This window comes from Aythya ferina (assembly GCF_964211825.1).
Source record: "Aythya ferina genome assembly, chromosome: 5".
Lineage (NCBI taxonomy): Eukaryota > Metazoa > Chordata > Aves > Anseriformes > Anatidae > Aythya > Aythya ferina.
The window spans coordinates 4,901,844-4,928,744 of record NC_140301.1 but is presented as its reverse complement, the minus strand read 5'-3'; the positions used below and the strand labels follow the sequence as shown (position 1 = coordinate 4,928,744).

The 26,901-nt window shown below is 35.5% G+C and overlaps 1 protein-coding gene across 22 annotated transcripts in view; it reads left to right on the top strand.

The window, feature by feature from the left end:
• Positions 1 to 26,901, top strand: part of SOX6 (SRY-box transcription factor 6) — a 381,588-nt gene that overhangs the window by 184,155 nt on the left and 170,532 nt on the right. For 14 of the 22 annotated variants that reach the window (XM_084521857.1, XM_084521855.1, XM_084521873.1 and 11 more), the window contains 2 exons: positions 2,073 to 2,090; positions 20,086 to 20,175. In XM_084521857.1, the coding sequence (XP_084377983.1) occupies positions 2,073 to 2,090; positions 20,086 to 20,175 (108 nt within the window). The remainder of the gene's footprint in view (positions 1 to 2,072; positions 2,091 to 20,085; positions 20,176 to 26,901) is intronic. The other 8 variants (XM_084521866.1, XM_084521862.1, XM_084521865.1 and 5 more) reach the window with 1 other exon arrangement.

Sequence of the window (26,901 nt, the reverse complement as noted above, 5' to 3'; positions counted from 1 at the left end):
AGAGCTGTTGTTTTGTCAGGACTGTCTGTTGGAGGACAGGTAGGGAAAGAAAAAGGCTGTTAAACCCAAGTCTGTGGAACCTTTGCTCCATAACCACTCTGAAATCAGGACCATGCTCATTTTGAAGTGAGTAGCTGCCTGGAGCTTGGTAAACTTTGCAGACTTGCTGCAGATTATTATTCCCTTACCTGCGCTTAGCAAGGACAAGGATTCAAGAGAGAGATCCCTGCTTGATGGGGATTGCTAAGGTATGGGTTGGCTGCTGACGTTTCTGAAATCTCCTTAGTAGCTTTTGTCATGTCCCAGACTTCCAAGAAAGGAGGTACTGCATAGGCTTTGTGAGATTGGGTAGCAGCAGGACCTTTGAAGGTGCTGTCTGCAGTATGATGAGGAAGGGTTAAGGTACCCAAAAGAAGTAGCTGACTTCCCCCAAGGAGGCTCTGAATTCTAAAAACACATTTGCAGCTGGTAGCTCCTCTATTGCTTTCTCTGTAAGGTATTATATAACAACATTTTTTTTTCTGATGGAAGTGATATTTAGGTCGTAGTGTCTTGACTCTGTAGTTGTGTATACCGTGAACATACTTTCCAGTGACCCAAATGATCAGTTGTGGTTACTGACTTTCGATGCTTAACTTGAAACATACTGGGACTGATTTTTCAGATATGTTCAGAACTTATAACTTCAACTTTCAAAACTACCGGGCCCAGCAGCTCTGAAAATGAGATGTAATTTGATTCAAGCGCTGTACCTAAATTTTCTGGCTGTTTTTTAAATGCTGCAGTTGTGCATATATCTGTATCTAGCTGTAAGCACACAGATGTATAAATAAGTTTCATAAGCATTCAATGTACAAAAAATACATGAGTTCTATGTATTATTCCAATTCATCTGGGCAGTAAAACCCAGCTGTCATTAAACAACACTTTCCCTCTTTCAAATGACAGTTATGAAATGGCAGACTAGTCATTCTTTCAAAGACCCAGACCTCGTTTATTGAGATGCTCAGAAGCATCTGTTGATTTTGCTGTGCCTCTATTGTGCCAGGCTGAAGGTGCTGTTGATAAAACCTTCTGAACAACCTTCCATTTTAACGAGGATCAAATTCTCTTTATTAGCATGAAAAAAATTAGAAATATTTTTCATTTGAACTGGATAAAAGCTTCTCCAATTCTTACTAAATGTTTCTGGAGTCACAGTGGTCAATAAACTCTTCCTTTCTTTTCTTGTATTTGGAGATGCTGTCTTGTCCGATAACAGCAAACGTGATAAATAAAAATGTGTATGTATTTCAGTGAGGAAATACACTTCATTCTGCCTATATTTATGTAGGCAGGATTTTTTTTTCCCCTTTTATTCAGTTTCGTTTTAAATCTAGCTTAAGAATGGAATGCTTGAGAGCTTTTATTAAAAAACAAACAAACAAACAACATTTTGTGGGGATAATGTTGAGTGTTTTGTTAACAAAGAGTTTATTTCTCAGATATATAAAGATACCTAAACTATTTTCTACCTATCTAAATCCCAATTACACAAATGGCAATTAGACGCTTAAATTGTATTTAGATAGCTCAAATCCTCGAAGTTATTCAGATAATAGATCTTTGTCTGACACATCTCCTATGTGGAAAGGAGAATTAGGGAGGGGAATAAGAAAGCAATAGTACAGTGTATGATGAATTGATTCCTAGGTGATTCGCCTGGCTGGCTCTAGACAGCATTTCTAAGCATCTCAATTAAAAGTTTAAGAAATTAGCTTCTGTCCTACCTTCCAAATTTTGAAATTTCGAACATCCAACTGATACAGTTGATTTTTCCAAAAGCTAAGTTAAAAAGAGAGGAAAGTATTTCCTGAAAGCCAGATTCTGATTTACTGTGACTCAGAAAAGATTTTAAATATAGTTTCCTTTTGCACCTTATTTCACCGTTTGATTCAAAACAATATTATTTTTGCATGACATCTGTGGACAAATCTGACCTCTCCTGAGTTCCCTGTTCAGAAACATATATCCAAATAACTATTTGAAAAATGTCTAGATCTGGATTCTTTTTTTTTTTTTTTTTCTTCTAGGTGTACGTTGCACAAAAGGTAAGAAGGAACTTGGTGCACAAGTCTAAAGTCTCTTGGCCACTTTTGGTTAATGACAATAACTAAAATGAAATTCTGAGCCCCGCTTGGATTAAATAATTATTACATTTTCCAGGCATGAGTATTTGGGGCAGCTCTTTTCTGTCTTTTCTGTCACATGTAATCATTTAATACTCATTATGAAATTATGGTCAGGATGAGCTTAATAACTTTGCATTGTTGTGTTTTCAATTCAGTTATCTCTATTACACAATGTTATTTTTCAAGTCTTTTTTTTTTTTTTTTTTTTTTTTTTTTTTTTAAATTGTGGTTTGCCAAATTTTCCTGTTTATGAACTATTCAGAGATAATTGAAATTGCCTGTTTCTCACATGTATCCTATTCATGCCATCTGCTACCTGAAATTTAGTTTGGATACTTGCCATGCAGTTGTAAAGTGCTTTTCAGTTTTATTTATTTCTTGTTGACCATATGTTGTGCTTATATTTGTGTGCATTTAGCATCATATATATATATATATATATATATATGTATATAAAAGAGAAAACATTCACTTATCTTGATTTACCTAGTTTACAGCAGGTTACTTATTATCAACTGATGTCTCAAATTCAAAATTAATTTCATTCAGCTTTAGTGATGTTTGCTCTTCGTTCATGCTAGAGATTGACAGGTACTTTGTCAAATAAACTTTGAAATTATGAAAAAGTTAAGGTAGTATAATTGGAAAAAATATACTGTTGTGCTTAAATTTGCTTATAATGTAGTCTTTCAAAAGAATTAAGTTATTCAGTAGCCATGTGAGATAAAACCTTTCTATCTGAGAAACTGAGGCATGAAGGGATTGAGGCATTGCTTTTTCCACAAGCAGAGCAGCTACTGCAGCTTCTGCATGCTTGCATGGTAGTTTTATAGTAGTCAGACTTCTTTCTGATATAGTCCATGAATTGTTAGATTTTCCTTAACACCAGTCTGAACAAAAACAATGGGTAAATATAGGTCTGTGACACAACGGAGAGTTGATTTGTTAGGATATTTGTCTTTCTTTTGCAGTGATATGGTATAATTTACTCCTGGCTGCATCACTGAGGAATAATGTTTTCTCTATTTGCTCTTGGAAATAAATTTTGTAGCAGGTCAGCCATCATATCCCCTTCAGATTCAGGTTTCAGAAATGTATGTTTGGGTATGTCTATATATTTAATATCCCTTTTGCCTGTATCAAGGGCTAATCAAAGTGCCCAACAGCAATGTGGAGTGCTGAAAGCCTGCACCAGTCCAGTCATTATGGCTTGGTGTGCACGCTGACTGCTCCCGCTCCTTCAGAGTTCCTGGGAGCAAATTGTTGGAAGCGGGTCGGAGAAGAGTCATGGCTCCACCTCTGTAGCTAAGCAGGTGTAAAGATCCAGCTGGTTACAGAGGAGCATCAGGCTCCATCCACAGTCTCACCTGCTGAAATAGAGCTGCTCTGAAAGTCTTACTGGGTTCGTGTGGTTGTGTTGCTGCCTCCAAGGGCAACAGCATGTGTTTTACTCAATGTTTCTGAAAACTGAACTGCCATTCTTTGCCAGAGAGGGAATGGAAAAGTGGAAGCAGAGAGATAAAGCTCTGGTTCACCTTCTAAAATATTTGAGACTCTTGAATGCATGTACTCTGGAAAAAAACTTCTGAAGGTCTGTGTAAATAAGTATTTTGTTGTTTGATAGCTGTTTAATTCTGCACAAAAGTCCTTAACATGGCTTTTGAGTGGAGGATGTTGTCTGCTTTAGACTCAATGTCCCAGGCCTTTAATTTTTGTTGCCTTAGGTTCACTAAATCTAGGCTGGCCCTTGGCAGCTACCTGTGGGAGCAGAATGTGTTTTTTAAGAGACACAAGAGAAAAGAGGAAAAGGAGAAAAGAATGCACGTTAACATAAAGAATAGATGGTGCTATCCAAAGGGAAGGAAAAAAAAAAAGCCTAAAAAGAGAATAGGAACATTAAAAGACGGATAATTTTTTTCCTAATTGAGTCTAGATGGTAAGAAGTGGGCACTTCCAGATAGAAGACAGAGATTTAACCTTGCAAATGGTTTCACCATTGGAGAGCACTCTGTTGTCAGCACAGGACCCAGCTTTCCTCTTTTGAGTTCAAAGAACCCTGCTCCCTAAAACCCATGCTTACAGGGTTTCAAACTATTTCATATTTACTTTCTGGCATTTAGCCTGTGGTCACCTGACAAGTGTGGCATTTTAGGGTAAATGCTATTATATTTCCAGGCTCAGGGTTTACTGTCGTTGTTCAATTTGGAAAATGTGGACTGGATGAATGGGCTCGTTCCTTTTGTAGGGGATTACAATAACACACGGAAGCTTGTGAGTGCTTCTGACAGATGTGTTGGCGGCCTGCCACTGCATGAAGGGTGCGGCCCTGACTGACAACTTGCAATTATATGATGATGAATGGTTCTGATGTGTGTTCAAGAGAAAACCACTTTCTAGAAAGTGAAAGTTATGCATACGGTTCCTATAAAGTAAGTCTTAAGAAAGGCCCTAACTTCTATTTTTTGTTGGGCTAACCGATTTGGATCCTCTTTTCTGTCAAGCTTTGTCTGGCTTTGATAAATAAGGGCCAAACCAAAGTTTATGTGGGGAAAATTAGCTCTGGCCCATTTTTGGCTTAAGAAATGCTTTATCTGCATTTTTAGTCAAACTGACATCATCACTATAGAGATACACATGCATTCACACAGAGAAATACTTAAATATATACACATGACTGTGCAGTAGCCAACAAGTTCATCAAAGAAAATCCATCGAGCAAAAAACCACTTTTCTGTCAGGGGTATAATTCACCCATCAGTAGGCCTGTGCAGCTCATGTTAGTGTTAATGGGAGTTTCAGCCACACACCAAAGACAGAATGTACCCACAGATGACTTGTAAATGATCTCTTTCTTTGCTAGATTTAATCCAGATTTTTGCAGCACGGTACTGTTAGAGTCTCAGCCTCTGAGCAGCAAGACACAGAGAGGGTCCAGTGTGGGACACCTGGCATCTTGGCCCTGGCAGGTTGTTGCAGGATGTAGTTGATGTTGTCTAACATGGTGTTATTTTCTAATGCAGGGACTGTATCTAGTAGCTGATGTGAATTGTGCAGTTTTGGTGAGCTATTAGGGATAACTTTGCCTGTTAGCACTTGGTATTCTGAATTGAAACCAGAACACCTGCAAAACAAGAGAAATCAAGGTTTTTAGATTAAGATATGCTGTTTAAGCAGAGAACAGGAGGTTGTAAAAGTAGTGTTTAAAAAACTATGTCTAAAGGTTGCTCAGTTTGAACAAAGATAAGAGCATATGTCTCTGACAATATAGATAACATCCTTTTGTATGCAATTGTTTCTGTGCAGCTTTCTGTTTGGTCAGCTCTACTAACCCTTTCTGTGGAACACTGGTCCTTGTCTTTGTCGTAAAGAGATGTAAGCTTCTTCAAAGGAATAAATGTATTTTTGCTCAAAAGCTGAATCTTAAGTGTAGGTGGAACGTGCTCATGGCATTCAAATTTGTAGTCTAAACTTTGCTGAACTTACTGATGTTAGAGAGGAGTTGTTAAGCAGCCTGATCTGACATGGTGATTCCTGCATGATTTTGCAGTGAACAACTCTTGAGCTTTTCCTATACGTTTGTTGGCAATATTTGTTCCTATTCTCTGATCAGCTATATAATAGAGTAAAAAGTTAAATTTTAGGGCTCTCATCTCTGTTATTATCCATCTTCTGAAATTATTTCACCAGTGCAAAAAAAGAGTGAAGTAAAATGCAATCAAAAGGAATGGCCAAACTTTATACCTATTTAGTAAATACCTGCAGAAAGTAATGGACTGTGGCGATTTAAATTCTTTAACCTATGTTCTGTGACTAATCACCTGTAGTCTTAGGTGCTGAGTAGGCCCAATTAAAAGCTTTCAGAAGGGAGATGTTATTGTCTTTGGATCAAAGTTCACATTTACACCACTGTTTGTAAGATAATAAACTCATTAAGGAGTTGCATTTTGCTGAGGTAAATACATGATTTCCTGTCAGCGGACCAGATAGCTGACCAGCGCCAGATAGTACCTGGATAGGGGAGAGTTCACTTAAAGAATTGTTCCTAAATCTGAAGTATTGGAAAATTCTCTGAACCTGAGAAATATGAGTCGTCTTGCTGCAGAATAAAATTAAAATAATAAAAAAAAAAATCCATGTGCCTTCTGTGTGCCTGGGCTATACAGGCAGCTCTGGGGCCTGGCTGCCTTGGTAAGAGCTGGGCCTCGTGCGCTGCCACCCTGTCTCAGAGCAGGCAGGCTTACGCGGCCTGCAGGCTGAGCACTAGCAGTTGTTCCAGCTCAGACAGCAAATTTTGTGACAGGTATAGCTGTGGAAGGAAAAAGGAACAAACGTAAAGTAATTCAGTAAACTTAGGCCGAGGAGTTCTGAAGGGTCTGTGGGTTTCGTTAGAAGTAATTACGATGCTTTCCGGTCACTGTTTCCAGGGGCCTGCATCAGGAAGTATGTAGGTGCTGTGCGTGTACCAGTAGTAAAAGCAGTCCTTGTCACAGAGAGCTACCAGTCAAGTCTAGTGATGAGAGAGAACAGGTGAAAATATGATCAGTGGGGAAAAGTGGGCACCGCTGACAATAATGTTAGCGTATTTGATATAAGGAGCAGCAGTCTCAGTGAACCACCTGCCCAGCCATACATAAGGTGGTGTAAATTACACCTTGCCCATAAATAAGTGTTTAAAAAAAGCTTAAGGAACCAGAGACGTGTAACTTGCGATGTTTGAGACTCTGCCTTCCTATGCCTAAAGTGCTCATGATTATATAAATAGTGTGAGAGTGCCAGTGTAGGAGTAGGGTTTAGGCAGGTTTGCAGCAGCCTCCAGATTAGAAGACAGATTAGTTGACAAAAAAGGTTGCCTGGCTATCTAAATGCAATGAATCCTGTGGGTAATGTTTTTAAAAAAATAAAAATCCCACTAAGGTAATCCTCATGTGGAGTAAAGACAACGAAAATGCAACCAAAGAGTAAAAGATTCTTCTCAACTTTAATGTATGTAAACACAAACTCGATGGACCAAACCATGAGCACATGGAGAACCTGGCCGCAGCTGAAACTTCCACTTTGGCTTGGTATGAAGAAACTTTTACAATGCATGTCCAACGCACTGCGGCCATGATACTTCTGTATGAGGTCCATACATACAACCTGTTATACAGAAAACCTAACCATAAAAATTATGCAGTGGCCTTCCTAAGGATACTCCAACATCCAGAAAATACAACCTGATATAGAAGTAAGAAATGTATAGATCCTGCTGTGGATTTTGATAAGTTCTGAAGTACGAATGCTGTAGATTGTGATCTACGGAATTCGGTAGGAGTCAAATCTTCACCTGCTACTTGTGCACTGAATTTGGTAATACATTTAATGAATAAAGCATATTATAGTTTTCCGAAATACTACACCATTTAGCATAATAGCAAAGATATTTTCTATTATATCCTGTTCTTGGAGCTTGTAAATCAGAACTTATAATTGAGCAATCGTTTGTGTAGGGGTTGTTCTGATAACATGAGATTTTCTACCAGCCCTATGTATGAGAAAAATCCTTCTAAACAATTGAGTCTTTGTTAGATTGTTTTGCGTTTGTTTTAAGAGTGTATCATAAAACAGCATTAATCTTTACAATTTCAAAGTAACTGTTGTAGAACTTCAGACATGCTTAAATTTTCTCAGGAGTTGGGCAACTAAAATTCAGCTCATTAATTTAAACTGTTAAAATGATTGAGTCTGGATCAAATCAACAAGAGCAAGAAGACTAAATGTTTAAGACAGAAATACTGTCATTTTTTTTTGTTGTTGCCTGCAATATAACTCTTGGAGAGTGTTCCAGAATAATTCTCAAGCTCCATCGCCTATTTCTTGCTTGTTAATGAGGAAAATTCTGGAAAAGGAAGGCCATTTATTTACAGAATAGGATATAAATGTACAGAATAGCTCAGAACAGGAAGCATGTACTTATTGTGGTTACCTTTCTCCGTGGCTTTGAAGATTTAATTACAATGAAAATCTATTTAACCATTCAGGTAGCAGATTTTAGTTGAGAACTCCCCGAGTATTATTAAATTTGCTCTCAGGTGTTCCCAAATGACCCCCCATTTTCTCAGCTCAGAAACCCATTGTATTACTGTACTACCTATTTGGGAAAGATACATATAGTGATGAGTTTGTGCATCACCTATAGAGGCAAAGATTATTTTCTGTGTAGAAATGTTCAGTGAGTTAACAGGTCACGTATGGCATCATGCTATGGCATCACTTGCTCAGAGCCAGCAGGGGAAGCTGTCTGGATCTGTCAGCCTGCACTTGGGGGATGTCATTATATGTTCTGCCAGGAGAGCAAAAGGGGTGGTGTCACTTTGGCCATTTTAGGACAGGGTGCACCCTTTTAATTGCTGAAGCCTGGCATGGAGAAACTGAAGTCCAGTTCCTGTTCACTCTCTAATTCCATGTGATTGGTAGCAATCAAATCACCATTGTCTCCAAATCTGGCTACTAAATGTAATTGCTAAAAGTCCTATAAGCACAGGTTGAAAAAATGTTCTAATATTGCAGAATGTCTCAATAACTGGTGAAAATCTCCTTTAGTTACTCAACAGAACTTAAAATGTTTTTAAATGAAAACCATTTTTGTTTTTATGCAGATAAGTGTAAGTTTTCATACAGGATTAAACAACATTTTTCCTCCAAAAGAATTCGGATTCATCCAGTTCACTAACGGGATGGTCCTCAGTGAATGTGAAACTATCCAGTTGTTTGTTATATCCTTACCGGTCCATCCGAAGCCTTAGTGTCTGTACATTGCTTATTATTCAAGCTGTGCTCTGAAGACGATTGTTACACAATAGTTTTTTTCCCCCAGCATGTTCTGTAAATGTATTGCAAACATAAATTATCTTCTCAAAGTCTTTGTGAAGAGGAAAGGAGTGTAGTGAGTATACCAGCTTCATAGGTATGCAGCTAAGACAGAGTGTGACTTCAAAACCATCGTTGATTTATTGGCTGTTTAGTGTGAGGTGCTCAGGTCCTAATTCTTTTCCAGAGGACGTAGTGTAGCAGTTTATATATAGCTATATGTATTATAGCCTCAATCTTTACACTGACTTTACATTGACACAGCTGCAGCTGTGAATGTTCAGCAATTCCTCAAATACAACCCCAAGTTTTTTTAAATTGAGCTCCCAGAAAATGAAGTGCCATATCTGCGACCCATCATTTCTCCTTTTGCAGTTCCCTCCCTCATTCATTTAATTTCTTCAAACTTCTGCAATGAAACGTGGCCAGCGATCATGAGGACAACAGCCCCATTTGCTCTGCAGTTCCAGTTTATGCCTTCATCTGAGGTTGTCCCATGTGCTGAATGTAGCAAGAATCCTGTAAAAAAATTCCCTTGTTTGCATGTATTTTATTTCTTTTTTTAATTTAAAGAATGTATCATAATATGTCCACAGGATGAATCAGGATTTCCTGGAACACTTTATTTCTAGTATTCCTATATCTTTTCAGTGCTTGACTTTACAAAATTAATAATAGTCTTTTATGAGGAAAAAATTAGTGGCTAGTTGTGAGCTGTGTATGTATAGGGACATGAATACTTTAAGATATTATTCTTGATTTATTATTATATTCTTGATATTAGTGTGCTATTTACTTAAATCTTTTCACAGATCTATAATAAACCAGCTATTATTCCTGAAATACATATCCCTGGTAAGCAGCTTGGTGAGGTTTGTAAACCTTCTAAGGCTCTGCTTGCTGGGGTTAACTCAGGAAAGCCTTGTGCATGTTCTGTTTATATTTATATAAAATGTGATAGTTTAAGTCAAAAATTTATTAGTATAAAGGAGCAATAGGATTGATTTTGTCAGTGTATTTTAGTGTCCCAGGAAAGACCACATTATCTGTCATAGAGACCTTCAGGAATGGTAAATAGAGAGGAGATTCTAGCTATTGTTTTCATTCCTTTGCATCCTCGTTTGAAGTCATTTCAAATCAAGAGCATATTATTTTGCTTTCTTTGTATTATACTTTTACATACAAAAACGCTTAAGGGTTTCTCATGAAAAATTCTTTTTGTTATACAATTGTTTTAATTTCAGAATATTTTATGTAAGAGCTGAGTTCAGATTTTTATATGCAGTATTAAGAAGCCTTCAAATCATTAAACAGATGTTTATTACTGCATTATTAGGGTAATGAGTAGAACATGATTTGGGGGAACAAAATAGAGGTCTTTTGAATCATCCATGTTTTGTTCATAAATCATCTGGCGTCACAAATCTTCTGAGGAACATTAATCAGTTTAATAGAAACCTTCTTTTCTTGCTTTTCAGAAAGTCCACTCCACTTCCCCCTGACCAGAAACTAACCTGGTGTGAAGGATCAAATACCTTCATTTGCATGTACCTTTCATTTAACATGTTTTTACTCCCCAAAACTTTTACTAACATTTTCATAGCCATTTCACAGAATTTCTGCTTTGTTAGAAGATACAACGCTTAATTGGCATTGCACTTGGTAGGAGAAAATGTAATGGAAAAAATGGCTTCTTGAGCTACCAAGCCACGCATGAGTTGAGATGGGATCCTGTGCTTGTTTCAGTTTGGTATGAGAAACTGGGATACCTGTACAGTGTTTGAGAAAAGAGAATCTGAGCCCATGCCTGTCATAGAGATGAGTCCAGTGTCTGTACTATTGAACATTAGCTGACACGCAGTCTGCAACTTCTTGAGGTTCTAGGGAAATTCTTTGGTAGAGGAAAGACGCTGTAAGTCCAGAGGCCACATGATATGTGGCTTGTTCCAGAGCAGTTAAACAAAGAAAGATTTGAAGATTAAATTCTCCATAGTTTCAGTAATAATGAGAAGAATGTCACTTCAACTCACAAGTGTTTGAGAAGAGTGGATACCAAAGATGCAAGTGAATTGTTTAGGGTTTTAAAAGGACCATAACAAGGAGTGGAGGTATGAGATTAAGAGAAAGAATAGTTAGACTGACTATTGGAAGAACTTTCACATCTATTTAAGACTAGGTAGACTTTGATGGAGCTATGCTGATGAGTTCTAGCTAAGATACTAGCTCAATCTCTTTTTTCCACTCTGAGGAAAAAAGTCCACACAGAAGGATGTGAAAATGTGGAAGCCAGGAAAATAATCAAAACTTCCTCCTTCTGCAAAATAACAAATATTGGAAATCCTATTGGTTTTGTTAGTTTTCTAATAAATGCATAGTAAGAGACAGCAAAGTAAGTGCATCATTCTCCTCTGATATGGCAGTTTATGTAATCTCTTGCCCAGGGATTGCAAGCAAATTGCTCTCCCCTTTTCCTGCCTATCCCTGATTGCTGTGTGGAAAGCTTGAGCCTCTCTCTTGCTAATATTATATGTTCACTTGGGAAATAAATAGAGGTGCACATATTTAGGGAATAGGTGATTATGTATAATATACAGTATACTGTCATTGTAATGCAAATAAGGCAACGATGTATACTTCAATGAATGCAGCCAATCTAACAGTAAAGTATAGCTTATAATGGAAGGGAAACTTTAAGTGGAGGAATGAAATGTACATGTAATTTTGACAGACTTAAAAGATATTTCTTTTCTACTAATACGCCAAAACACTGCATCCAAGCAATCACACTGACATTTCAGAAAGCTCCCTTTGACATACACAGTGTATCGTCTAGCGCAGTGTTCATGAAATTAACATTTTCCTGGAGTAATCATATACAATTAAGTGACCAAATAGTTCTGAGGCAATACAACTGGATTTCACAGGAACTAAATATATTTCTTCACACGGATCCTTCATGTTTTAGTTGAGCAGTCATTAGCATGTTTATAATGGTTCTAATTTAGCACAACGTTTTCTGAATTTTATCCTTGAGTCATTTACAAATTGTTCATATTGAGTAAACAAAGGAAACAGATTGCATTTTATACTTAGTAATTTATCTGAAAGAAGAGGGGAGGGTTAATTGTCTGAAAGTTTTGCTCTGTTTGGGGAAGTGATTCTAGTCTTGCATTGCTTGGCACACAATGTCTTTTTCCCTCTGTTCTGGGAAAAAAAAAAAAAAAAAAAAGAAAGAAGAATGGAGGAGTAAGTAAAATGAAAAATTAGGAGCAGGACAGGATTGGCCACTCCCAAAGGGGAGTGTGGAGCAGAATTGGAGCTGGCACGAGATTATCTAAAACAGTTGGTGCATTCCTTAATGATCAAGTGCTTGAGAAGTCCAGCTCTGTTTCACAGAGCATCTGTGTTGATGTTTATATCTGTGCCCTGCTGTATGGGAAAAGCATGCTTTCTCTTGTTGCTTTTCTAAAAATAGTGTGGCATATAGCATTGTATGAGTTATTTTAAGAGAACAAAAACATTTGCAAGGTTAAAGGTTCTGCTTTTTAATAAATAAATAAAAATAAAGGTCAGGACTGTATCTTGGGTTGTTCTTTGCATGAAATTCAAACTTCTTTTTATCTGGAGTTTTGCACGGAGCAGAACGCTCCATGCAAATGCTCTTTGCACTGGAGAATTCCTGTTGAAACAAGCCATCTTAGGCAGGATTGGTACAAGCTTCAGACTCTGCAGCTTTTCCACTAGCCACATCATAGAAAGCAGGTCTGGAAATCACTCCCAGTTAAATTCCAGTGTTTCTGTTTAGAATGTCTGTTGTTTCATGCAAGATCTAGACCATTCAAGTAGTGCAAATGAATTCAGAGGAAAACCAGAACATTTTAATGCCTAATTATATTTAGTGAGCTTGGAGAGTTTTAATTAAAAGTTAAGAGAGCTCTCCAAGCTCTTACAGTTCTAATTTTATCATATTGTGGAAATCTTGTCACTGTGAAAAAATGTACAGCAGTTGGCAGATTTTCTTGGTTCCCTGTCCTAAACAAAACTGTAATGCTAGGTAGTCAGATCACAATTGCATTTCCATTATTGCTTTTACAAGAAAACATCTGCTGAGGACTGACCCTCTTTTGCCTCTAATCACATCGAGGAAGTCTTCTTTGCAGTACGTGCCCTTTTTGGTTTTGTTTTCTTAGGATGGGGAGTTACAGTACTGCCTACAGGTTGCATCGAGAATTAGGACCAGGTTGTGATTCATGATCAGAAATGGGTTGCATGTTCAACAAAACCCTGGTGCAATAAGCAATCTGTGCCAGAGACATCACAGTGTAAATAGGCAAAGAAGTGGACGGGATCAAACCAATACAGGAGAAGGGAATAAGCAATGAGCCACGATTACCATGCTCCTTAATGGCAGGAACAGGGTATAATATTTAGGAGTTAAATCCTTTGTAATTTGCAATAGATGTAGCAAAAAGGCCTAGCAGTTTTGTTGTTGTTGTTGTTGTTCTAAATGTCATGTTGCTTTTGTTTGTGTTGTGATTGTACATTTAAAAAAACAAAAACACATTCTCCCCACAACAACAACAACAAGAACAACAACAACAAAACAAAAACAACAAACAAAACCAAAACTCACCAAATTACTGTTGCCCAAAGAAATCAGTTTACTAGCTAGCAGCATGTCTGAAATGCCTTGTGTTTTAATTTTCTGTTAGACCACGACAATTAATTACCTTAGGAGAACAGTATGGAAATTGAGAAGGATGAGATGAGATTCCCCTGACCTGCCTCTCCACTGACAGCAAGATTGAAGCCAAGCTGCTTATGAACAAGAGACAGTGCCAGCACATTACAACTATGGATGTTGAGCCTTCAGGCTGATTTTTGATTAGTTTTGTATTGTTGCTGTCTCTTTTTCTTTTATTTAAAGTTTTTTTGAAACAGAAAAGGGTAATTTGTGTTTGAAAGAAGAAAAAAAGTAACTATGGCAACAAAGAATCTATTTTAGTGACATTACACAAACTTTACATCCTTGGATGAAAAAAGAATAGATAGTAGCATCCTGCAGTTAAGTTTCTGATAGTCATGGTTAAATTATATTTTTATTTCTCAAATCAAGAATGTAAATGTAAAGTCCTTAATTTCATTTTGAATTGCTAGAAGATAATAAAATCTTCTTTCAAAGGGAGTTAAATTAACCTTTTGATTTTCCCCTCAATATCAAAATGTTACAGTTTGCATATAATTTTAAAATACATAATATGAAGAGTGAAAATTAGGAAACATTTTTACGATATAGATCTATGCTATGTGCTTTCGATCTGTGCTCAAACATATCTGACAGGCAGTGCCTTCACAAAAGGCACATGCAATCAAGCTGTTATGCACTCAGAGATGGATCAGTTAGTCAAAGGTCCCAACTGATCTACAGAGGTATATAAAAACTCATCATCAGATTTGAAAAAATGTTCTTCATTTTCTGAATAGCTCACTTTTTTTTTTTTTTTTCTTTCTTTCTTTTATGAATGAGTCTAATAATAACACCAAAGGACCTGGTGTTTTAGTTTGCTTGTAAGTGACAAACACCAGCTAGGGTAAATCTAAATTTTGCTTGACTTTTATTCAGGAATATTTGTAAAGTACTGATTTTATTTAGATTTTTCTACTTTGAGCTAGATTTAGTTGTCTCCGAGGAACAGTGAAACAAACCCTTCTTTTACAATGGTTTATTTTTTTGTGGTCATTATTTTAGATGTCAGGTCTTTAAGTTCATGCACTTAAATGCACAATTTTGTTTGAGGCTTGGGGAGAGATGGGCAAAGGTAGAAGGGGGAGTGTGGCAACAAAATGCTAGCCTCTGTAATGTTTATTTGAAGCTTATCTGGTTTGGGGAAAAAATAAAATCTCTTCTGTTATCCATTGAGGTAGGCCTTGTAAGCACAGAGATGCCTATCCCTAGGTGTTCATAATCTCATTTAACATTCTTTCAAAGAAAAAAAAAACATCATTTTTTCTCTAACAAATCTTCATAGATGCTGACAGGGTAACTTGTGCTGTTTTTCTCATGATTTAGACTTGAATGAGGCATATGAATTCATTTGACAAAGGCTGATCCAAAGGACACATTTTCTCCTGTGGAGCTAAAGGCAAATAAATGTAATGAGAGAATAGCAATGTAATTGTTAGAGAACATAGAACGTAAGAGAAGGAGGAACTTGCATATTGTTATCTAGTCCCAAAGCTTGCGAAAATAGATTCTTATGTTTAGCAATTAGTACTAAATTGTAATAGATCGTAACTGTAGACTGTAAGCTCTGAAGTAGAGGCAAAGATGCCACTAAATCTCAGTATTGTTCTTCTAAAATGCAGACGTGAAACTTCTCCTCCTCCTACTGAGGATCTGATCATGTTTTAGAACTATTTCTCTTGTAGGATGTCTGATTTCTCTTCTAATTCCCCTACCTGTCTTTTCCAGTGCTTCTTTCCTTGATATGTAACAGTTCAGGTGCATGTAGAAAAATGTCACCTATACCTTTGATTGAATTATATTTCTGTATTGTTTATGAACTTGCTATGCATTTGCAATCATTATTAATAAATCAATGTGCTTTTGTCTTCTGTCACAAAGTAATGTATATATTCAAAAGGAATTGTATGCAAAACAAGTCATGTTTTAGAACTCGTATCATTGATAATTATCAGTTTGCAGTATTGTTACATGTTTTGAGAGAAGCTTATTATAAAAGAAATAACAAGGCAGTGCACGGTAGCAAGAATAAGACAGTTCAGTTGATCACTGGTATAGGTGTTATAAATATGCCAGTCTGTACTATAGTGTTTTATTAAGTCTCAGAAAGTCAAAGCTGATTTGAAATAATAATGTCTGACAGTGCTTTGAAGTTTTGCTGCTGCACTCTCACATTTAGGCTTTCTTTTATGTATGACTTTACCATAAAAAACAAAAACACACACACGGCACGAGTGCTTTTTTTTCTTATCTGTATTTCAAAGAAAGTAATAAGAGGCTACTTCAGTGAATTAAAAAGAAAAAAAAAAAAAAAAAAAAAGGAACAACTCCCCCAAATCAGTGAGGATAGGTGCGGGCTATTGTAAGGTCATACAGTGTTCATGTAACCCATAGCTGGGTTTGCTAACTTGTTGAAATTAAAAAAAAAAAAAAAAAGTGTGTGGGGGAATAAGGAAGAGACAAGAGGCAAAAGCTATCCTTGATAGGAACAAGATGACTTTCATTTAGTCGGAAGAACTTGAGAGCTTGGCTGTGATAGCTAACACACTCGTTCTTCATCACCGGTCGTGCAACAAAGAGCTGGATTCCATCCATTCCATGACTGATTGATTACCCAATGGACAAATGTTAATTCTTTTCATCGATGCTTTGTCATTGTGGAGAGATCCTTTTCATCTAACACCTAGGCTTTTTTCCTTTCTGCTTATTTATCTTTTAACATCCTTTTCTCGTTCACCTTTGCAAAATTCTCTTGTGTAGCAAGATCTTCACAGTACTTAAAACTTCTTTACAATTAAAATTGCCAGCACATTATGTAATAAGCCATTATATTAAATAATACCCAAGGTTTCATTTAGTCATCTCAGTCTAATTATACTTAACCTGCGTGCTGTCCTTGAAAGAGTTTTTCTCGTAGTTCATGACAGAAGAATATAAAGATGAGACTCGATGTGTTGCTAATACAATAAATTGCTCCAGTGCAACTGCACGAGTTTGATCCTACATTTGTCAGTACAAAATATGCTACTTTGCAGCATAAACCCAACTGTGGTTTATAAAGTCAGCGAGAAGAGCTAAAAATGTATAAATGCTAATTTCTTTCTTTGCTTCTTTTATAATTATCTTTAACAAGAATACCCCTGAATTTCACAAATGCTGGGATCCACAAGGTTTCATAATGGTTCTGAAGCAGAGCCTCCGTGCAGGGAGCGTGATGCAGTGCAGATGTGAATTTGGGCTTCATCAATGTTCAGTGCTGGATTCTGAGTCGATGTTTTGTTTCTATAATGAATCAAATCAGAAAATGAATCAATATGGATGAAGACATTTCACTGATGTCAGAAGACATCTTTGTAGATTTTATATGTATGTAAAAATTAATTTTCAGTACAGAGAGAAGAAAAAATTCCCTTTCTTACTCACAAACCTTTTCAAAATGTGTGTTTGTGAACACAGCATATAGAACTTGAAGGGAAACATGCCTTTCAAGTGTAAGCCTTTATATTTAGTTTTGTGCCTAATGCGAGGGACCTCCAGAGAGCTTTAACATACACCACGATTTTAAATGTTAAAAATTTTGCGGATTAACCCCGCTAATTGAAAATTTACTGGAATTTCAAAAGAAATGTTTTTACAGTATTATTAAAAGGGTCATTGTGTATTCTCGTTCCCAATATCAAAATACAGAAGTTCTAAATTGCGTGGTCAGATATGTAACGTAGAATTTGAGTAGCACAGGGGTGTTTAAAGAAATTCTTAAGGATTTTTTCAGTCATTTATAGAGATAAAAATTGTAACTGGCAATGTGATAATATCAAAAAAAGGCACACAGACTGGCCTTTTTTCTGTTAGAGTTCTTCCTCTGTCTGTCTTTAGAAATATACTGTTTGCTCTTATGCAATGTAATAACACGCATGTTTTTAAGAAAAATAAGAGAAGAAATAAAGCAAGTGCTTTCATGGAAAGTATTTTACCAACTCTTACGATATCTCTTACGATATTCTGTAATTGTTTCCTTTTAAAATTTGAGTTTTTTTCTTTCTCTGTATGGACTGAGGAAAATACATCAGTTAAAAAGCAGTAGGATATAAAACCTATAGCAAACATCAGAATAAAACTCTAAATATGATCATCATTTTTTTTTTTTTTTTTTTTTCCCCCCAGGGATGAGGGGTCTGAAATTTTGGCAGGGGAGAAACACAGAAACATCTTTTTAAACTAATGATGATATCACAAAAAAAGGACAAATTATAATGTTCTATTGATAATTGATGGTTATTTCTTGATTCTTCTATTATCAGGCCAGAACTCATAAAAGTAATAAGTGCCTGTTATTGTTAAAAGTAAATTGTTATTATATAACAAGTATTTTAACACTGCCTATTGCAACTTAGAGCTCCTTAATTTTGTCTCTTTCATAGAAAGATATAATTAGTAAATAAATTAGCTTTTCTACTGAAATGTTACTTCAAAAACATTTACGAGCTGTGTTGTCTTTCCACGGAGGCTTGCACGGTGAAAATGTGTTGCAATTAAAACCTGATCTTTGATCTTCTGGTAGCTACAGTTTGGTATGCTTTCAACTGGTTTTCCTTTTTTGTTTGTTTGTTCATTTGTTTTTTCAAGGGAAGATGCTAATGTGATTTTTTTTTTTTCCGCTGAAATTATTTGAATTCTAAAATGTGACTGGCTTTTTCTTCCTTGAACTTTTCTCTGAATCTTTAACTCCTCCTTTTATGATTTCTTCGAATGCTTCTCTCTCTGAGTCTTTTTAGACTCCTCTGAGGTGGTAGGCACTGTTATGTGCTGTATTGATGCTCTCTGTTGCCATTCTTTATCTGGGCTTTCTCCTTTTATTGTTACTTGTGTGAATCCTTCTAATGAGACTGCTGACATGAGAATTTGAGCCAAAATTTGGCCTTAATCTACCCATAATTCGACAGATGTGTTAGGCTGAATTCTGCCTTCATGTACACCCAGGTGTTGATTCTTAAATGACTGGAGTGGTAAAAGTGCAAATGTCATCAAAATTTGGGAAGTTATTAGTTGGTAAATCATTTGGTAAATTGATCTTCTTTTCATGCAAACGGCAGGGTTTCTAACAAGCTAAAGTGTGTGGCAATGCCCAACATATACAGGTGAGAGCCAAGGTGCTCAGCACCCCAGGGTAATATGTGGTCTTACAATGTAGGCTATTTGAAAAATTCATTGTAGGAATAGAGTTGCACTTGTCACATTTTTGATATTTTGCTAAACTGGGTTTAAATGATTCCAATGATTTTTTTTTTTTCCCAAGGCTTTGTTGACAAGTCTACCAATGAAAATAAATGCATGATGTTTAATAGATATTGTATGATTACTAACTGGGAAGAGAAAATAAGTATTCAGTTGTGTGTAAAGTTTTCTCGCTGACTGTTAATAAATCTGAATTAAGGTTCCTAAAGTCATAATCATGGCATCAGCCGTAAAAATTCCCATCTTAAAAATCAGCTTTTGAAATTTATCTGGAAGGTTACGTGTAGACTGTGTATAGGTATTTAGACTACAGAGTCAATTAGTTTAATTTGGGAACTAAAAAAAGCTTTTAGATTTATTGAAGAATCTGCTATGCTCAATATTTGATTTTCTAGTGGAATCGGGGTCTGATTGTATGAAACTTACTACAGCCAATTTTCTACTTTCTCCTAAGTATAATGACTTCAGTGACAGTTTTGCCTAGAGAAGGCCTCCCATACTGGGACAAAGATTGAAAATGTATTCTGAACTTCAGATTATGAAAGCAGATCTTCTAATCATTGCATGTTGTTTATAGTATACCAAGAAAATTTCTGATACTGTGAGCATCCAATATGTAGAATGCTTTTATGAATTCCATGGAGACATTATATGAATAACTTTTGCATTGACATGGGTATAAAAATGGGTTTCAGATGTCACTGTGTGCCAAATTTCCAGAAAAAGCTTCTAAATCTTCATGTATAATTTCGAGTGTACAATCATCCTCAAATGAAAAAGACAGAATTTGTATATACATTGGCAATCTATGCATGTAAATTGGCAGTTAGCATGCATAAATCCTGAACAAAGTTTTTCTTTCAATTAGACCCTTGTTAAATCCATAGTAACTCCATTAACCTCAGTGGAATTACTTTAGATTTAAAATGCTGTTAAATAAGAACTCTGTTTAGCTACAAGTTCATTTCTCTTTGAAACTATGGTCCAACTAGAACAAGGAGAAGTTTTAAAATGAAGGTGGCACCTCTTTCCCTGATGTGTAAGAATATAGTTGATGTTCCTTTTTTTTTTTTTTTTTTTGAATAGATTCATCCTGCATGGAAAAGCTACTTTCTAAAGACTGGAAGGAGAAGATGGAAAAATTAAACACAAGTGATCTCCTTGGAGAAATTAAAGGTATCACACTAGATCAAATGTTAAATGTTTGCACATTTTTTTAAGAAGGGGAATGACTATTTTTTTAAGTTCAGAAAAATAATAGAAATAACAGTCATAACTAGAGGTTGATTTCATGTTTTTTAATGTTTATCTTTGAGATGGCAGATATATTTGCCAAATAAATAGGTTATATCACTGTCAGTTATAGACAGTATCATGAATGACAGTATCATGTATATCATGAAACGCCAGTTAAGTAACATTAGTTCATTGGCATTAGCTATATATCTCTGTGACCAGAGGAAGAGGAAGAAACATCTTGAAAACATGGAGTTACTCGTACTTGCTACTGCTTCTTCTCAATTGCATAAATATACATAGAAATTGCTTTCAGGTTATAAAAGGGGCCTCATTGTGTAATTACTCTTCTGAATTTTGTACTCACAATTGGGAAAAAAATGTATTTTTCATATTCATGTTATTTCTGTGGAGAAAGAAGCCCCGTGAGGAAATTCTGGACTCACTGAAATCAGTGGGAATTTTATTGCTTATATAGACAGGACATTCCAGTATTTCCAAGATTTGTTGGACCAGCAGTCTGGTACAAGTGGAGCTCTCTTGGCAATTAAAGACTGTAGAAATCTTTAAAGTGATTTTTTTTTTTTTTTTTTTAACTCAACCATCAACCTTTCCATGGATTTTCTTATTGAAAAGATATTCATTGTTATTGACTAAGCAACAAATTAAAGGGGAGAGGGTTTTTTGTGCTGTGAGAAGGGCTCATAAGACATTTTTGAAAAGTACACAAGGTACCTAAGTTTAATTTCTCTTCAATGGGATAATTTCATTAAATTGAAACTACAAATAAGTAGAAACAAAGAATTATGTGCTTTGTATTAATAAAGCTTTACTAATGGGGAAAAAAAAAGATACTATTTTTATTTTTTTAAATGAAAATGGAAGCTTAGGGTTTTACATTTCCTCTAGGGTGACAGATAGATAGTTCATTTTTTTATTATGCAAACAGATGAAAGATTAGCCCTTTTTATTAAGTAAGTTATAATTGGTTCCTGCAATTGATTCAAAACCAAAATCTGTTGGGTTTGCCTGTTGGACGTCACTTGTAGAAGACCATGTGAATATATTAGACAGGTAAGAAATCCTATAGTAAAGTCAGTGGCAGAAATATGGTATGCAGCTTTACAGAAACATGTTAAAATCCATGGTAATAAACAAAAGGCAACAAAATTTTGTCTGAAATGACATTCTATTTAAAGCTGTATTGTCTCTTAATAGTGTGGAAAGCATTGAATGCTAGTTGGTCCATTAATTGCACAATATAGCTACTTAGTCTCTAAATAGAAACTACTTGAATGCTATTAGAGAATCAAAATTAAAAGAGGTGGGATCTCTAACAATGCAGAATAATATTCTTTATTCTTTTAGATGGCACAAGAAGCTTTTTCATGAGCTTTCAGTTATTAAAAAAAAAAAGTTCTTTTTTTTTTGTTTGTTTGTTTTTTCCCCCTAGGGTTTATGTTATTCCTCTATTTTCCTAGTACATATATTCACTGCAGAGTGAACTTGCTCCTAACCATTTTCTTATCTATGTAAAAACCTTTCTTACTCACGCTTGGAAGGACTTTCAACTCATTCAACTACCTTGTCTGGGGCTGTAGTAAAAATACTTGCCTGATTTAGCTCACCAGAATTGCATGTTGACAATCATTCGGTTAGTTTCCTCAACTAACTTCCTGTCTCTAATCCCTAGAAACCTTTCCTTAGGTGGTTTTAACATCTGCAGTATTCCTCTCCATTACTAGATAACTTCCAGCAAGATTCAGTACTGAATCTTTGCTGATGCACCCGCATTTTTCATGAATAGCCAAAAATACAAACAAGCAGATACAAATGTGGAAGATGAATAATGATTGCTATTTTGTTGTGCTTTACACTTAACAGCATTCAAACTTCTATGCAAAGACATTAGTGTCATTTTACAAAAGAAGCAAAGAAGGTACAGAGCCTGATAGCAAGGCTGTGACGGGTCTGAAGGCAGACTCCTCTTCTCTTGGCTCACAAGCCAGCAGCCTAGCCAACGTCTCGAGGTAGTAGCTCCTAGCTGCTAACATCACTGTCAACCAAATAACCTCATATTAACTTGTGGTAGTATTTGTATACCTTAAATGGTCTCAGTAAGGAAAAATATCCTACCAGCTAGACAGTGACAGCATGAAAACCAGATTGCAAGAAGGAAATAAAGTAAAGCAGAGGCACCAGGGAGGTCTTTTAATCTACCAAAGAAATATACATGTATTTTAAAATAAATATTTTCAGTGTTCAGGGTGGTAGCCTTCCAAAGTCACTAAGTTAATTTTCATTGTAGTGAATGAATTTCCAGTTAGATAACTGGCATGCAGAGGTCCGAAAGAACTACTTCTGAAAGTGTATCTTTTTTGGGATGTCAAATACTTGCTCCTTAGTTTCCATTAGATTCTAAATCAATTTATTTAACTGGCTGATGTTTTTGGCTTTTGTGCGGAATTTCTGTTCGTATTACTGAGAGCCTAACTTAAAGACTTGAAGCAACACAGTTCAAATAAATAAATGAGGTCATTAGGGAAAAAGTCTTGATTATAAGAAAGTGAGGTGTGGTCCTGTGAGGAACTGGTCTTTACACTGACTGTTACTGGGAGTTGTTTATTTTAGCGAGAAGGCGTTGTTCTCATGAAGGATAACCTGAGCACATACTCTTCCTCTGTGTCTGCACAACTGCAGCCCTCCCCCTCCAGTGAAAGACTAGCATCTTGGTTGTGGGAAGGCAGTTCACTAAGAATCAGTGCCAGGAAAAAAAAAAAAAAAAAAAAAAAAGGATGAAAGCAGGAAAAAAAAAAGTACCACTGACACAAACTGTTTCTATTCATGTTTGGGAAGCACATAGATGAGAAGAAAAGATAATTGGCTGAGAGAGAAAAATAAAAATGGTGTTTTCTTGCTTTACCTTCTATATTTAGAACACAATAGTGTTAATCAAGATATAATTATAAGCTATATCTATTAATACAAACAATAGAAGCCAATACAAAAGTAACAAAGAGTGAATCATTTATTTTTTTCTAAGTGGGATTGTTCCTGTTCACAATTACTCTTGCATAGTGTGCTTCACTTGTAAAACTGCTTTTTCTGAGTGTCTTTATCAGGATTTCAGTTATTGATAACGGTCCAGATTCTTCCTTGAATTCCAGCCAAACAAGCCATTGACTTCAGGGAGGTTGCATGAAACTCAGAGGAACATTTGGCAGAATGCTTTGTACCCAAATTCCAGTGGTTAAAAAAGTCTGCTTGTTCATTTGATATGTTTATAAATGAAACACATAGGTCAGATTTTCAAAGGTCTGTGGAGCAATGGAGCTGAGTTAAATACCTGCTCACCTGGAAAAAAAAAACACAGCAACTCACAACTGCCCATGCAAGTGACTTGATTGCATGCCATTTGCCAGTGTACGCATGCAAATACATTTCTTTAAGGTATTTGTTAGGCTTATGTCCAGCTTTTGCAGTGTTGTTCTTTCAAATAACAATTAGCATCAGGAAATAATTTTCATTCTAGTTTTTGTTATCACGAATTTAAATAAACAAAGTGGTTCAGGGCTCTTTTCTAAATTTCCAGATATTTGGGTGTGCGGAGTTCTCTGCAGAGTCCTCCCCCGCCCTCACTGCATGCATTTCTGTTGCTTAGATATCTAGTTTTATTTCAGCAGCCACAGCTAGGCAGAGTAGCATCATTTATCACTATACAGAGTCTGTTTTAAGTTTTCTGTTTCTGTTCCAAATATAAATCTCTGGAATAGCGTAGTCTTGCATGCATCAGGCAGTTGTCCTACTGAAATAGCCCGCAATGGTCTTTCTCAGCATGCAGGGTCTTTGAAGATCAAATAAGAAAGGTCAGTCTTTAAGTAACTTAAGCAATGATGTTATCGTGAAAGGGTCAGAATTGGTCTAGCAGTCTTACAGGAGAGTGACTCGTGGGTCACTGACTACTGTGTTACAGGTTAGTTCTCTGGCTTCCATTGGTGGTGTTTACAACTGAAACTATCTATATTTATAGGCATTGTGACTCGAATGTCACATGCTGTCTTTGTACAGTATACTCTATTTTGGGAAGGATAGTGATTGATGTCCATAGCTTTGTCCAATATATCCAATACAGAGGTCAGTTTGCATTATGTTTCCCTTGCTTATTCCTTCTCTGTTCACATTTGTTACTTTATTAAAAAGAGCCCCAAACTCCTATTTCATGTGATGTATATACATTTAATGGCTCAATATTTGGATAGGTGGGAGTCAGCGTGTCTGTTTCCTAAGGAAATGTTGCATTGGGTAAACAAAACCTAATTTCACTCACAAATGATACTTGTCGCTGGGATTAGAGCACAAGAGAGATAGAAGGAGATGTTTTCTAGGAGCATTTTGGGTGTGTGCACTAATGACTGAAAGAGAACAGTGAGGCACAACTGCTTGAATCTGGTAATTTAACACTATCCATTTCTGGGGTAGTCTTGGACAGAGTTCTGCATGAGTGAATCCTCAAGAAAGCTATGGTGTCTGATTTGACAGTGAATTAAATTTTTCTTAAAATATGCAAGATTTCCAAAACATTTTAAATTCTATTTTTGCTTCCATTTTATAAAATTTATATTCACATATAAGCTTTTGAGTGTTTTTTGGAGCACTGTATCAAACATGAAGACTGTTTTGTAGAAAATATATCTTATGTTTTCCTGTAGCCCTGACCAACAGTGCAGTCTGGATTTGTAGTAATTATTTCTCAGTGTAATTGCTGAAATTTCTTTTTCATGAATTCTAAGGGTATGTAACAATCTGCTTTATAAATATGTATAAATAAATATATATGTCTTATATCACAGAGGCACTCAGAGGTTTTTAATTATGTCACTTTGTATGGCTATAGACATTTCAAAGCTCTCCTTTGTGCTCTCTGTTATAAACATATTTTATTTCTTTTGAAGTCTGTGTGATATACATACTAGCAATTAAAAACCCAGCTCAGGCTTTGAGACACAAGGTCTTCTTAATTAAAACTCAAACAAAAGCTACAAGCAAAAGCCCCACTATATGATTAAGGTCTAAAGTGTTATGATACATTAGAATCATTGTTAACTGCTAGGATTTAAAAAATCAATACACAGGAAAAGGGATCAACTGGTTCCAATTAGTGAAACCAATGAAAGTATCCAACAAAACATAACAAAACAACACAACCCAGAGCCCCTACACCCAAATCCTTAAGAAATTGGTCCTGATTAGAAATATACCACAGTCTATAAAGTTTTCTTGTAATGTATTTATTACCATGATCCAATGAAGTAATATGTTTAGCTCTAAGTTTTAGCTCTCTAAATCAGACATATATTTTTGTTTTGCCATTTCTCGGGTCACTGGCGTTTTGTGTAATGTGTTACAAAAGCTACATTTCCAGGCCTAACCTGGTCTTGTAAATTAAGTGGTACCTTGGTATTTGAATGACTGAATATTTCACAAGCTCTTTCAACAGTTAGTGTGTGCATAATATTTAGTCTGATTTATTTGAAGAAGGTAATCAATTAATATATACATATTATAGATTTATATATATATATATAATATATATATATATATATATGTAGGTTAAACTTACCCAGAACCATTATATCTATTTATTTGGATTAAGATACTGTTGTAATTATTTAGGCCAAACATATGAACTAGCTTAAACTATATGGTCCTACATCGTTTTCACTTTTCTTGCTGTAAATACTTCTTTCCAGATTCTAGATTTAAATAGACTTAGTTTAAGCTTTATACAGAGGGTACTTTTGTGGATATGAACAGGACTTCTCACTCTACATAGTGTTATTATTTAAATTAAAAAGGAAAACATTTTTATTGCTGTGGTCCTTTGGTCACAGAGTCATATTTCAGTGGCACCTATCACAATCAAGCCTGCTTCTAGTGTTAAAAATTATTGACTATTATGGTTTTTAGTTCTTAAAACTCCACAACTATAAATTACATTGTAATCAACCTTTCACATAAATCAAGTTATCCATAGTGTTGAATACATTTTATAAATAATATCAAGTAGGATGCATGCAGTATATTTGCAAGCACATGATGAATTTATTACTGCAATCATATATATAATATATATATATATATATTTATCTTATTGGGGTATGTTTCTAAGACTAGCAATTCATGACTCAAAGTATGAACTATATTGCACTATATTGAAGTCAGTGGGGCAGCTCACTTATATGCTGTGTTCTGCGGAACTGTAGCTCAGATATTGTACTAAGAAATAGTATCAGCTATTCATGAGAAAAAGGGGTAGGAAGGATAATGATGCTTATTCTTCTTATTATAAGAATCTGGAAACAGCAAAATATTTACTGGACACATTAAGAAGACTGCTTCCTATAATTTTATCCATTCTTCAGTTGTACAAAGACTGACAAGAAAATTTATGGTGTTTATTTTCAAACACCATTTATTATTATTATTATTATTTTACAAAAAAATGATTGAATATAAACTAAAAATTACAAAAAGGTTTTATTCACTTTTTCTTCAAAAAATTGCCATTTTCTTTTGTCTATTTTTTAATGTGTATTTTTTTTTTTTTTATAAAATCAGTAATTATTTTCTTTAATGAATCTGGTGTTTGTCACTGTAGTTGAAAGG